Source organism: Salmo salar, chromosome 03 (genome assembly GCF_965601325.2).
Source record: "Salmo salar chromosome 03, fSalSal1, whole genome shotgun sequence".
NCBI lineage: Eukaryota > Metazoa > Chordata > Actinopteri > Salmoniformes > Salmonidae > Salmo > Salmo salar.
The window spans coordinates 51046385-51058998 of NC_138293.1; the positions used below are offsets into that span (position 1 = coordinate 51046385).

At 41.0% G+C, this 12614-nt stretch overlaps 1 protein-coding gene across 1 annotated transcript; it reads left to right on the top strand.

Moving 5' to 3' along the window:
* Positions 1-150: 150 nt before the first annotated feature.
* LOC100380866 (protein-lysine N-trimethyltransferase SMYD5) lies at positions 151-12020 on the top strand. The gene is given in 14 exon segments (XM_014192144.3): positions 151-289; positions 1068-1176; positions 1414-1553; positions 4292-4413; positions 4700-4769; positions 5044-5148; positions 5446-5508; positions 7256-7326; positions 7442-7548; positions 7837-7893; positions 8040-8134; positions 8626-8696; positions 10930-11028; positions 11030-12020. Coding segments are annotated over 14 exon segments (1251 nt in total). The 5' UTR covers positions 151-196; the 3' UTR covers positions 11079-12020.
* Positions 12021-12614: the final 594 nt, after the last annotated feature.

Sequence of the window (12614 nt, forward strand, 5' to 3'; positions counted from 1 at the left end):
AAAGTTTGGCGTTCATGATATAATTCATTACATCTCATCGAAGATAAAATCATGTCAGAATTTTGCAAGGCACTAATTGTAGTCAATCTGTATACAAGAAAAATACTAGCTAAATCAACCGCTAGAGGCCACCAAATGCCTACGGGTAGACGCTTCTAAAAACGTCAGAGTTGAAAGGGCGAAGGTTCTTTTGAAGATGGCTGCCCCCGAAGATGACATGTTTTCTCTCTGCGTCGACCCTACTAAAGTTAGCAGTTGTGTGGAAGTCCGATTTATTGACAAGATTAAGGTAATGTGCAGACAATGATTATTTAAAAAAGGCTAATTTCAAGTTTTTCGGATCTAGCACCGTTTTGATGCCAAATTGGAACGCATGCTGTCAATCTGTGTGGACTGGCTGGGCAAATCAAAAAATTATGCGCAGAACATAATCTCTTGTCATTTTGTTGACGTTTTCTGGCTGGCTATAGCTACGTGGTTACTTCCTAGCTGTGTTAATGTTTTAGATTCATCATGGTGTAACCGAATGGTGTAACTGAATTGGCTAGCTAGTTAGCGGGTGCGCGCTAATAGCGGTTCAATCGGTGACGTCACTTGCTCTGAGACCTTGAAGTAGTTGTTCCCCTTACTCTGCAAGGGCTGAGGCTTTTGTGGAGCGATGGGTAACGATGCTTCGAGGGTGGCTGTTGTCGATGTGTGCAGAGGGTCCCTGGTTCGAGACCAGGTAGGGGCGAGGAGAGGGATGGAGAGGTATACTGTTACAATGGCTTATTGTAGTTAGCTAGCAAATTACATTCACCACCAATTAGTCACCATCGTCATGCCACATGGATTGCTATCTGATTCCTTTAAAATCTAGCTAAGCTTTTTGTCTAGTTAAACAACTAGCATCTTGAAACGTTAGCTATCTAGGTATGTACAGAGATAACTTTTGGGCGGCTAATAAAGTTCAAAGGCTAGCCTGTTCTGAGTCAATAGGATGCACTTTGTGTGGATAAAGTATTGGTAGGTGCATATTACTGAAATTGACATTGCTTTTTATATCTAAACATTTGGTTTTATTTTAGGGCAAGGGATTATTTGCCAAGAAGGCCTTCAAGAAAGGAGACACCATTTTTATTGAGCGCCCTCTTGTCTCTGCCCAGTTCTTGTGGAATTCCCTGTACAAGTACAAAGGTGAGGTGTTATAGGTTCAAGATTTAGGTGATTGACAGACTGAACACATCCTCCTTTTATGTTCCTAAAATCGTGGAGCAAAATGTTCCAGCATGCTTTGCTTTTGCATGCTTTGCTTTTTAGATTAACATAGGCCAAGGGGCAAACCTCACATTTTGAGTCTTTGAATGGTCTTTCATATTTAGTGATATGACCCTTAGTTCTCTCATTTATCAACCATCCCTGTCTCTTCTCCAGCCTGTGAGTTCTGCTTGCGTGCTCTGGAGACAGCCGAGGATAATGCCCGTAGACTCAGTGGCATCCCTGACCTCAGTCTACCCCACCCCGAGCTGTGCAAAGTGCATCCAGAACTGCACCAAGCTTGCCCACAATGCCAGGTGTGTGCCTCTCACAAGTCCTCCTCATCTGCACTGCCAATTAAGGACTGAACAGTACTGATCTAAAAACACATTGTAACCAATTTTTGAAAGTGGAAGCAAAGTACTTTTAGCATATATTTTCATTTGTCTCCTGCATCTTCGCAAACTGAAGTTTAATTGTAAGGATGTTTTTTTCTATTAATAGCGTAAAATTAAGATGTACAGAAAGACTCATGTAAAGGCCAAATTACAGAGGAGGAACTTCTTGATGCAGTTAAAGCCTTTAAATTCAGTAAAACTCCAGGGCTGGAAGGCATACCAGTTGAGGTACATCAAACCTTTTTCCATTATTAGCATGATTTGATCACTTCTATAAAAATGGTAGACTATTGAATACTCAGCAAGAAGGTCTGATTTCACTATTACTGAAACAGGACCCAGGTGGTAAATGTAAAGATCCAGCCCACCTAACAAACTGGAGGCCCCTTACACTTCACTGTTGTGATGCAAAAATTCTAGCAAAATGCATAGAATTTAAAAAAGTGATGTCAGACAAGTTTTTTTTTTTTACATGGACGATACATATGAGATAATATAAGACAAGTACTGGAAACAATAGAACACTATGAAAAATCTGGGAAACCGGGCCTAGTGTTCATTTTGAAAAGTACGACTAGAATTTATATATAAATGGACTATTTTAATTTTGAAGGATCTCTTATACAATGGGTTAAAGTTATGTATACTAACTCCAGTTGTAAAAGAGTAAATAATGGCTACTTCTCAAAGTATTAAACTGTCAAGAGGAGTGAAACAATGTTGTCCACTATCAGCATATCTATTTATTATGGCCATCAAAATGTTAGCTATTAAAATTTGATCCAACAATAATAAGGGTCTAGAAATCCGGGGCGTAAAAAAATGGTGTCATTGTACGCTGACGACTCATGTTTTCTTTTAAATGCGCAATTTGGATCCCTGCACAGTCTCATAGAGGATCTAGAAAATTTCTCTAACCTCTCTGGATTGCAACCAAATATTGAAAAGTGTACTATATTGGATCGCCAAAAAATACAAGTTTTACATTACTGTGTAGTTTACCAATAAAATGGTCTGACAGTGAAGTGGACATAATCAGTATTTGTATCCCGAAAGAAAAACTCTCACCACAATACATTTTAATAGAAAGTTAGCAAAATTAGATATATTGCACCATGAAAAGGTAAATAACTGTCTATTTGTGGAAAAATCACCTTGATTTTGATTTACTTATGGCCCTGGCTACACTGAACGACTTGTTTTTTAAATTATATGAGCAAAGAATATTCTACTTTATTTTGAACGGCAAGCCAGACAAAATTAAACGTGCTTATTTATATAATTAATATGAATTCAGAGGGCTGAAATTTTAAATATTAAAATATTGAACCTTTCACTAAAGGCTTCAGTCATACAAAAGTTGTACTTCAATCTGAACTGGTTTTCCAGCAGATTAGTAAGAATAGCTCATCCCGTGTTCAGAAATCGCCCTTTTTCCCTTTATTCAGATAACATCACCTCTCACTGTCAGGTATTTGAAAATGAAATAATCTCTAGAATATCCCTATTTTTGAAACAAGCCATGGAAAGCTGGTTGCAATTTTGGTTTAATCCACCATAAAAGACAACAAATATTACAACAAATATTATGGTTAAACTCCTATACTAATTGATACAAAAAATATATATTTCATTTTTGGAAAAATTGTTTATTAATTGTATAAACTTTGTTAATGATATCAGCTGGGGGAGTTATGTCACACATACAGCTTACAATAATATATTCAAAATTACAGCCAACTGATTGCAGCATTACCGCGGGAAGGGGGAGAAAATAAGGAACTTGTCTGTCGGCCCTACATTTGACCAAAATTGGTTAAAGAAAAAATGGTGATAAATAAAGTATACCAGTTTCATTTAAGGACCAAAAAATTAACAGCTGCGCCATAAAGGTTGCAAAATAGTTGGAAGAGGTTTTCAATGTGCTGATTCCATGGCACATGGTTTATGAACTGATGGATTCAAAATGTATAGTTTTCCCATTTTAAATTATTTTGCTAAATTCTTGCAACCATTAGAATTTTATATATATGGGGGAAACATCCATCCCACTTTTGTAGATTTTGCTGTGAAGATGCAGAATCATTAGATCACTTGTTTTGGTACTGTCCACATGTAGCTTGTTTTTGGTTACAGGTTCAGAAATGGCTGAAGATTTACAATATTTACCTGGAAGAGATAGCACTGCAAATAGCACTGCTGGGTGACTTAAAGCCATAGTCAATCGATCAATCTAATAATATTCTTAGTGAAAATGTTAATCTTTAATTTCTTTCCATGAGAATTGAAAGGTTCAGAACTTTTGTGAAACATTACAGCAGAGTTAAAAAATATTTGGGAATGAGATTGATGGGAGGATTTGAGGGTAACAGAAGGGTGGGACAAAAAAAAACGAATGTCAAATATTCTGTGACTGTTTATTTTATGTATAAGCTTTAAGTAGAGGCCTAAGTATTGTTGTCCATTAGTGTACTCCAATTAGGGGAGGGGGGTAAAGATGAAGGATTAGAAGCCACTTAAATAAGATAAATGAGATGCACCTACCCAATGCCCGTGTGACCACCACATGGAGATGTGTTGATATACTGTAGCTACTTCCTCCAATCTATTCCAGTGTCTCGCTTTGGGTTTCAGTGAGACTTTGTGTCCCCCTGCAGGTGATGTACTGTAGCGACGAATGTCGGCAGGCTGCGGCAGACCAGTACCATCGGGCCCTGTGCCTAGGCTCCTCCCAAGAGGACCCAAACCACCCCATCAGCAAACTAAAGGATGCTTGGAAGTGAGTGATGGAATTTCTGTTTAATTGAGTACCACTAGATGGGGCCCATATTTTTCTTGGGCTGGATTTAACATTTTTACTAGCTGTCAAATCCTTGCTTCCTCTAATTCCTCACCTCCCTCTCAAAGCGCCCTCCCTTGCAACTCCGCTTTCAATTAGATTTGAGTAAATGAGGGCGAGAAAGCAAGGATTTGACAGCTAGTAACGTTTTCAGATCCAGCCCCAGTAATATTTTGTCTGTGATTGCTGCAGTATGAATTGACATTGTCCCTTATCTGTCCCCTAGGAGCATGCACTACCCTCCTGAGACCTCCAGCATCATGCTCATGGCCAGGATGGTGGCCACTGTCAAACAGGTGAGCCTCCTGCCTCAGCCTTTTTTTGTTGAGCTTCTCCAATTCCAAAGTGCGTTGCACTTTGTATTTGCGTTTTGTCTTTGTAGTGAATGTTAGTTTGAGATTAAGGTTTTTGGGGATTGAAAGATCTTCACAATGCCTGGAGAAGCATTTAACCTGTCAGTTTGCTATAATAATCCTATATTCTTTGCATACCTGTGCATAATATGTATTTCTCAAACATAATAATAATAATAAAAATAATAAAAATGTTTGAATCATTTGTGTCATGCAGGCCCAAGACAAAGGGCACTGGCAGAAGTTGTTCTCTCAATTCTGCAGCCGTGCGGCCAACGAGGAGGAGGAGATTGCACATAAGCTGCTTGGAGAGAAGTTCCAGGTAAGCATAGAGATAATGGCTGTGTCTAAAAATGTTAGCTACAAGCTGTTAAATCCTTGCTTCCCCCATCCTTGTTGCCTAAATTCCCCTTAAGGCTCATTGGAGGAGGTCTGAGGAAAGGACCTTGGAACACTCCTCCAATGTGCTTTGAGAAGAATTGAGGAAACAAGGTTTGAGCTTCAAATTTGGTTTAAAAAAAATGTGGTCAGTATTAGCTTTGAGTCACCATTGGAATAGATTTCAAAACGGTTACTTATAGACTTACCTTCATTTTGACATATTGTATTGGGTTTGTAGGGGCAGTTGACCTTACTACGAACCCTGTTTACAACGGCACTTTACGACGATCATCTCAATCGGGTGAGTGTGGCACCATTTCCCCTTTCACAACCAAATTATTTATAGACACAGTCATGGCCAAAAGTTTTGAGAATGACACAAATATACATTTTCCCAAAGTCTGCTGCCTCAGTGTCTTTAGATATTTTTGTCAGATGTTACTACTGAATACTGAAGTATAATTACAAGCATTTCATAAGTGTCAAAGGCTTTTATTGACATTTATATGAAGTTGATGCAGAGTCAATATTTGCAGTATTGACCCTTCTTTTTCAAGACCTCTGCAATCTGCCCTGGCATGCTGTCAATCAACTTCTGGGCCACATCCTGACTGATGGCAGCCCATTCTTGCATAATCAATGCTTGGAGTGTGTCAGAATTTGTGGGGTTTTGTTTGTCCGCCCGCCTCTTGAGGATTGACCACAAGTTCTCAATGGGATTAAGGTCTGGGGAGTTTCCTGGCCATGGACCCAAAATATCTATGTTTTGTTCCCTGAGCCACTTAGTTATCACTTTTGCCTTATTGCAAGGTGCTCCATCATGCTGGAAAAGGCATTGTTCGTCACCAAACTGTTCCTCGATGGTTGGGAGAAGTTGCTTTCGGAGGATGTGTTGGTATCATTCTTTATTCATGGCTGTGTTCTTAGGCAAAATTGTGAGTGAGCCCACTCCCTTGACTGAGAAGCAACCCCACACATGAATGGTCTCAGGATGCTTTACTGTTGGCATGACATAGGACTGATGGTAGCGCTCACCTTGTCTTCTCCGGATACGCTTTTTTCCGGATGCCCCAAACAATTGGAAAGGGGATTCATCAGAGAAAATGACTTTACCCCAGTCCTCAGCAGTCCAATCCCTGTACCTTTTGCAGAATATCAGTCTGTCCCTGATGTTTTTTCTGGAGAGAAGTGGCTTCTTTGCTGTACTTCTTGACACCAGGCTATCCTCAAAGTCTTCGCTTCACTGTGCATGCAGATGCATTCACACCTGCCTACTGCCATTCCTGAGCAAGCTCTGTACTGGTGGTGCCCCGATCCCGCAGCTGAATCAACTTTAGGAGAAGGTCCTGGCGCTTGCTGGACTTTCTTGGGCGCCCTGAAGCCTTCACAACAATTGAACCGCTCTCCTTGAAGTTCTTGATGATCCGATAAATGGTTGATTTAGGTGTAATCTTACTGGCAGCAATATCCTTGCCTGTGAAGCCCTTTTTGTGCAAAGCAATGATGACGGCACGTGTTTCCTTGCAGGTAATCATGGCTGACAGAGGAACAACAATGATTCCAAGCACCACCCTCTTTTTGAAGCTTCCAGTCTGTTATTCGAACTCAATCAGCATGACAGAGTGATCTCCAGCCTTGTCCTCGTCAACACTCGCACCTGTGTTAACGAGAGAATCACTGACATGATGTCAGCTGGTCCTTTTGTGGCAGGGCTGAAATGCAGTGGAAATGTTTTTGGGGGATTCAGTTCATTTGCATGGCAAAGAGGGACTTTGCAGTTAATTGCAATTCATCTGGTCACTCTTCATAACATTCTGGAGTATATGCAAATTGACATCATACAAACTGAGGCAGCAGACTTTGTGAAAATTAAGTCTGCTGACCATGACTGTACATGACTGTACATGTTTTTCGAGCTGATTCTTGGCTACCTCTTCGCTCCCAGTAGAAAAGACTGTAAAATGTCTTTGTTTGAATAATTTCTTATGAACATGTGTGATTATGATGCAGATAGTTTATGCTATAAGGTGTGTCCTTGCATGTTACAGTGGTTTACACCTGAGGGATTTCGTTCTCTCTTCTCCCTTGTGGGGACCAATGGACAGGGTATAGGTACCAGGTAAGGTTAATCTCTAAATCTCCAACTCATAAATAATGCACTGACAAAGTGCCATTAGTCTGAATATCATTCAATTTAAAGTGCTGACATTGTTTTCTTATGTCTCATTATGTAGTTCTCTCAGCCAATGGGTTCATGCATGTGATGCTTTGGCACTGACTAGCCAGCAGAGGGAACAATTGGATTCCTTCATTGACCAACTATACAAGGATGTCGAGAAAGGTCACAATTCCCTCCCTACACTCAAAAACAGTGCCGTTTCCTGTGACATCTGTACCGTTTATGAGGAATACTGCGGAAAACTGTCTGATAAATAGTCGAAACCTACATTACCAAGAAAGTTCTTCAGAGGCTTTGTACAGCTCACATTTTATGATGGATCGTAAATAATACTTGGCGCCTCTGAATTGGGGTGGCTTGACTCAAGCATATTTGAAATCGTTACTAATATGGAATGAATCTCTTCTACTGACAATGGAGGTCAGAGCTGAATTACATTTGTCTCTGCAGAGACCGGTGACTTTCTGAACTGCGAGGGTTCCGGGCTCTTCCTACTGCAAAGCGCATGTGAGTCGTCACTATCAGATGGTTTCTAACCCCAGCTCCCAGAATCCTCAAACTCGCACAACATACAGAATCAATTAAATTAACTACAAATAAATGTTTTCACTGGTCAAAAGTTTGATTGTTTGATTATTTCTTCTACTCTCTAGGTAACCATAGCTGCATACCGAATGCGGCGGCATCTTTCCCGAGCAACAACTTCTTGCTTCATCTCAGTGCCCTAAGTGACATCAGCCCTGGAGAGGTCAGAAGAGGATGCTGGGGGGGGGGGGGTGATAAATTTTGGCCGTGGATAGATGGAACAGAACATCCTGGCTTGCTCTCTTCGTGTGCTCTGTTGTCAGCCGGTATTAGGGGTCTGAGACTTTAAGGATTAGAGCGGTTGTGTCAGGCTGTCAGAGAGATTGAGAAGGCTTGCATCTGCCCGTTACAGAAGCGTCAGAAGGGGCCAGAGAAATGTTTTGCCAGCCGATTAAATTCTGGCAAAAAATGTGAGCGCTTTAGTGTCGTTCTTATGACCTTGGCAGGATAGTGACGAGATTTTGCGCCTGCTGCTGAATAAACATGAAACATGAAAGTAACAAAACTTGAACAATAACTCCAGTAGTTTGAAGAGGCTGACTGTCATTCATTGTTGTGTAAATTAATCACGATATAGTAACTGTAATGGGAGGTCTTTTGATGTGAATGTCCTCATCTGCTAACATGTTAAACTCTGTTTCCTCACATCTCCAGGAGATCGGTATCAGTTACTTGGACTGCTGTCAGCGTGACAGGAGTCGTCATAGCAGACACAAAATCCTGAGGTAAACAACTGAAATCCCCTGTGTACCAATCCTTTTGACAGACTCAAACTGTTCCTAGTTCAGTTAAGATCAATGGCCACCCTTCCAGGCAGTCCTGGGCCAGCACAGCCAAGGGGGTCTGGCGTTTATTCCGGTGCCTACCTACGGTACTGATTTTTACCCCCTTAAACCCAGGGCTGGTTTGCTCTCCGGGAACCCATTTTGGGTTCATATTCACTGTATCCTGTTGAAAGGCACTTCACCTTGAAAATCTGCAACTCCCAGAAACTGAAGGTAGTGAAGCTTGACCAAAGACGGGTCTCGGTCTTTTTTCTCAGAAAATGAGAACCAAAGATGGTGGATAAATTAAGATGGTTCACTCAGGCGGTTTACCGTAAAAAATAAGTCCATTCCAGTCTACTCAAAGGCCCAGTGCAGTCAAACGTTTCCTGTGCTTTATATACACTGTATATACAAAAGTATGTGTACACCCCTTCAAATGAGTTGATTCGGCAATTATGACAGGTGTATAAAACCGAGCACACAGCCATGCAATATCCATAGACAAACATTGGCAGTAGAATGGCCTTACTGAAGAGCTCAGTGACTTTCAACGTGGTATCGTCATAAGATGCCACCTTTCCAAGTCAGTCCATCAAATTTCTGTACTGCTAGAGCTTCCCCGGTCAACTGGAAGTGCTATTATTTTGAAGTGGAAACGTCTAGGAGCAACAATGGCACAGCCGCAAAGTGGTAGGCCACACAAGCTCACAGAACGGAACCACCGAGTGCTGAAGCGCTTTGTGTGTAAAAATCATCTGTCCTCGGTTGCAACACTGAGTTCCAAGCTGCCTCTGGAAGCAACGTCAGCATAAGAACTGTTCGTCGGGAGCGCCATGAAAGGGGTTTCCATGGCCGAGCAGCCGCACACAAGCCCAAGATCACCATGCGCAATGCCAAGCGTCGGCTGGAGTGGTGTAAAGCTCATCGCTATTGGACTCTGGAGCAGTGGAAATGCGTTCTCTAGAGTGATGAATCACGCTTCACCATCTGGCAGTCCGACGGACGAATCTGGGTTTGGCGGATGCCAGAAGAACACTACCTGCCCGAATGCATAGTGCCAACTGTAAAGTTTGGTGGAGGAGGAACAATCATCTGGGGCTGTTTTTCATGGTTCGTGCTAGGCCCCTGAAGGGATATTTTAATGCTACAGCATACAATGACATTCTAGATGATTCTGTGCTTCCAACTTTGTGGCACCAGTTTGGGGAAGGCCCTTTCCTGTTTCAGCATGACAATGCCCCCGAGCACAAAGCGAGGTCCACGCAGAAATGGTTTGTTGAGATCTGTGTGTAAGACTCTCAACCCCATCAAACACCTTTGGGATGAATTGGAACACCGACTGCGTGCCAGGCCTCATCACCCAACATTAAAGCCTTCCCAGAAGAGTGGAGGCTGTTATAGAAGTGAAGGGGGGACCAACTTCATATGAATGTCCATGATTATGGAATAAGATGTTCGACGAGCAGGTGTCCACATACTTTTCGCATGTATTATATATTCCCACACTGAAGTTGGAATAATACTGTGAAATGTTGAAAATTATGATAATGCCCCTTTGGTATAAGAGCTGTTTGGAAATTTGTCTGTTTTTGTGGGATGGCGTTTTGGCCTGCCTGGTGACATTGGTTAGTTAGTAAACCATTAACAAAGAGTTCTAAACCTCTGCCAATAAGAGCTAGTTTTCAGTTTTCCCCTGCCAACTCAGACCCTCCCAGACAGTCCTAGCTAAATTCTTGCTTAAGAAATTGCTCTTTGCTTCTTTTCAATTGTTTTAATTTATAACAATCACAGTAACGTATTTAATTGTTACCCTGAAATTATTTGATATTGAGATTAAAACGTCTGCATTAAACCTGTAACTGGTTGTCTCCCACATAGATACCAATGCAATAGCAGCTGAGTCTGTTCTACTTAGTTCATTGACTTTCATTGAACCAGAAAAAAACAGCAAATAGGGTGTCTCGCTTCCTCTTCATATTCAGACCCAGATTGTATTACGCTTACATAAACAGTATGTTTACAGCGTTGAATCATGGCATTTATTTTTGAGGAGCTCACAGATTGACACATTTATTTCATCAGTCTGCGTTATATTCTTTATTCTTCCTTTTGCTCTCTCGCTAAGGCAATCTTTGTCCAGAACGAGACAGGCAGCCATGTGACTTATGTAACATCGTTATTCTCTTCCCAGGGATAACTACCTGTTCATCTGCTCGTGTCCAAAATGTGTGTCTCAGATGGATGAGTTGGATCTGACGTCAGACGAGGAGGAGGAGGAGGAGGAGGAGGAGGGGGGAGGCCGAGGGGGATGACATGGAGGATGAGATGACGGACGTCTGAGGGGGTAAAAAGACCCACTCTGCTCCCTCTCACCCCCTCCCTAATCCACTCACTCAGCCATGCAAGTTAACTGCACAGTGAAAACCAACCTTAAAGAAGACCTTGCATATCACCAAACATATCAAATTCGTTGTGTAACTAAATATTTTTTTCAAGGAAAATAAGTCACTCACTGGCCTTATGCTTTGGATCTCCCCCTTGAAAGCGTTTGCTCATGTTACTGTACAGTAGCAGACGTTTTGGCTGTCACCTCTTGTTTATCTTCTGCTTATTAGAAAAGTTTACATGGAAGACATCCAGTTCACTAATGTTTTTCATTTATCACAGTTTTTAGTACCTCTAGAATGGTAGAAACCATTAAATTGGCAAGATGTCATTTATTCCTCGTGTTGAGTGCATTAGGTATAGATTAAATCAGACAGAATATGTGGTGCTTGTTCTGTGAAGGATAATTCACTTGGCCAACCTAGTAGTGATATGGACAGTGTAGAAGAAGTAACTGACCCTAATTAAGTACATATATTTTCATATGAGATTAGAAACGGTCATTGCAAGCTATGAGGTAACCATCAGCCAAGATATTACTCTGAGACCTTGAGCTGTAGAAAGCTTTTGTCAGTTAACTATTTGCCCTTTGAGTAGAGCAGATTTTCACTGTTATTTGACAAATGAAATTGCTGCTACTGCCCACACATGAATCAGTACAACCGCAATGACTGTAATCTTCAGTGCCAACATTTTCAATGTTACCGGACAAATATGGCTAACATCGAATGACTAACTTCAATTATCTCAGTTGGCATTTCAGAGCAGTGGTGCATGAGAACAAATTGCTTTGGTGTCACAATGAAATGCTGCAATATAAGAACAGCAGTAAATACTGTATGAGAATCCTAGAAATTGTAATTTTTACTGCTCTGGCATAAACTATTGAGATTAAAATGTCTTGTCTCTTATTTGCTTTATTTGTATTCTCCTTAGTACAATTTGGTTTTATGCAGAAGTTAAGCCAACTGGCAATTTCTCAGTCTTCATCAAATATGAACCACAAGTCAACATTGTTGAAGCAGACCGATACCCTGTGGATAACTAGATATTCTGAAGTCATTAAGTCTTATTTGTGAGTTGTCGCCAACATCTGTGAGAGCATGAAGATTTGACAAGTATTCCTTTCTAGTTATTTTCTACTTCATTAGTTGGTCTTTTAATCATGGTTTCATTTGTGTGCCTGTTATTATAGGCTATCTATTTGCCTGATGACTCAACTGAATTATTCTGCTGCTCTATCGTTTGATACATTAGTCAGACTGCCATCATTGAAGTTGTTTGGTGATGTCAAAATGAGGGGTGTTGTACAAAACAAAGTAATCAGCGAGTGGATCATCTTTAACCAATCAGAGTATCAAAGCCCATGACTAATTTTAATGTGTTCTTGCTCTGGCCCAGCCCATCATTTTTTCTATCATAATGGATTTCCATTATAAAAATCTTCAGGGAAGTACCCGATCCAGACTCAGAAGAAACTAACGTCCATGG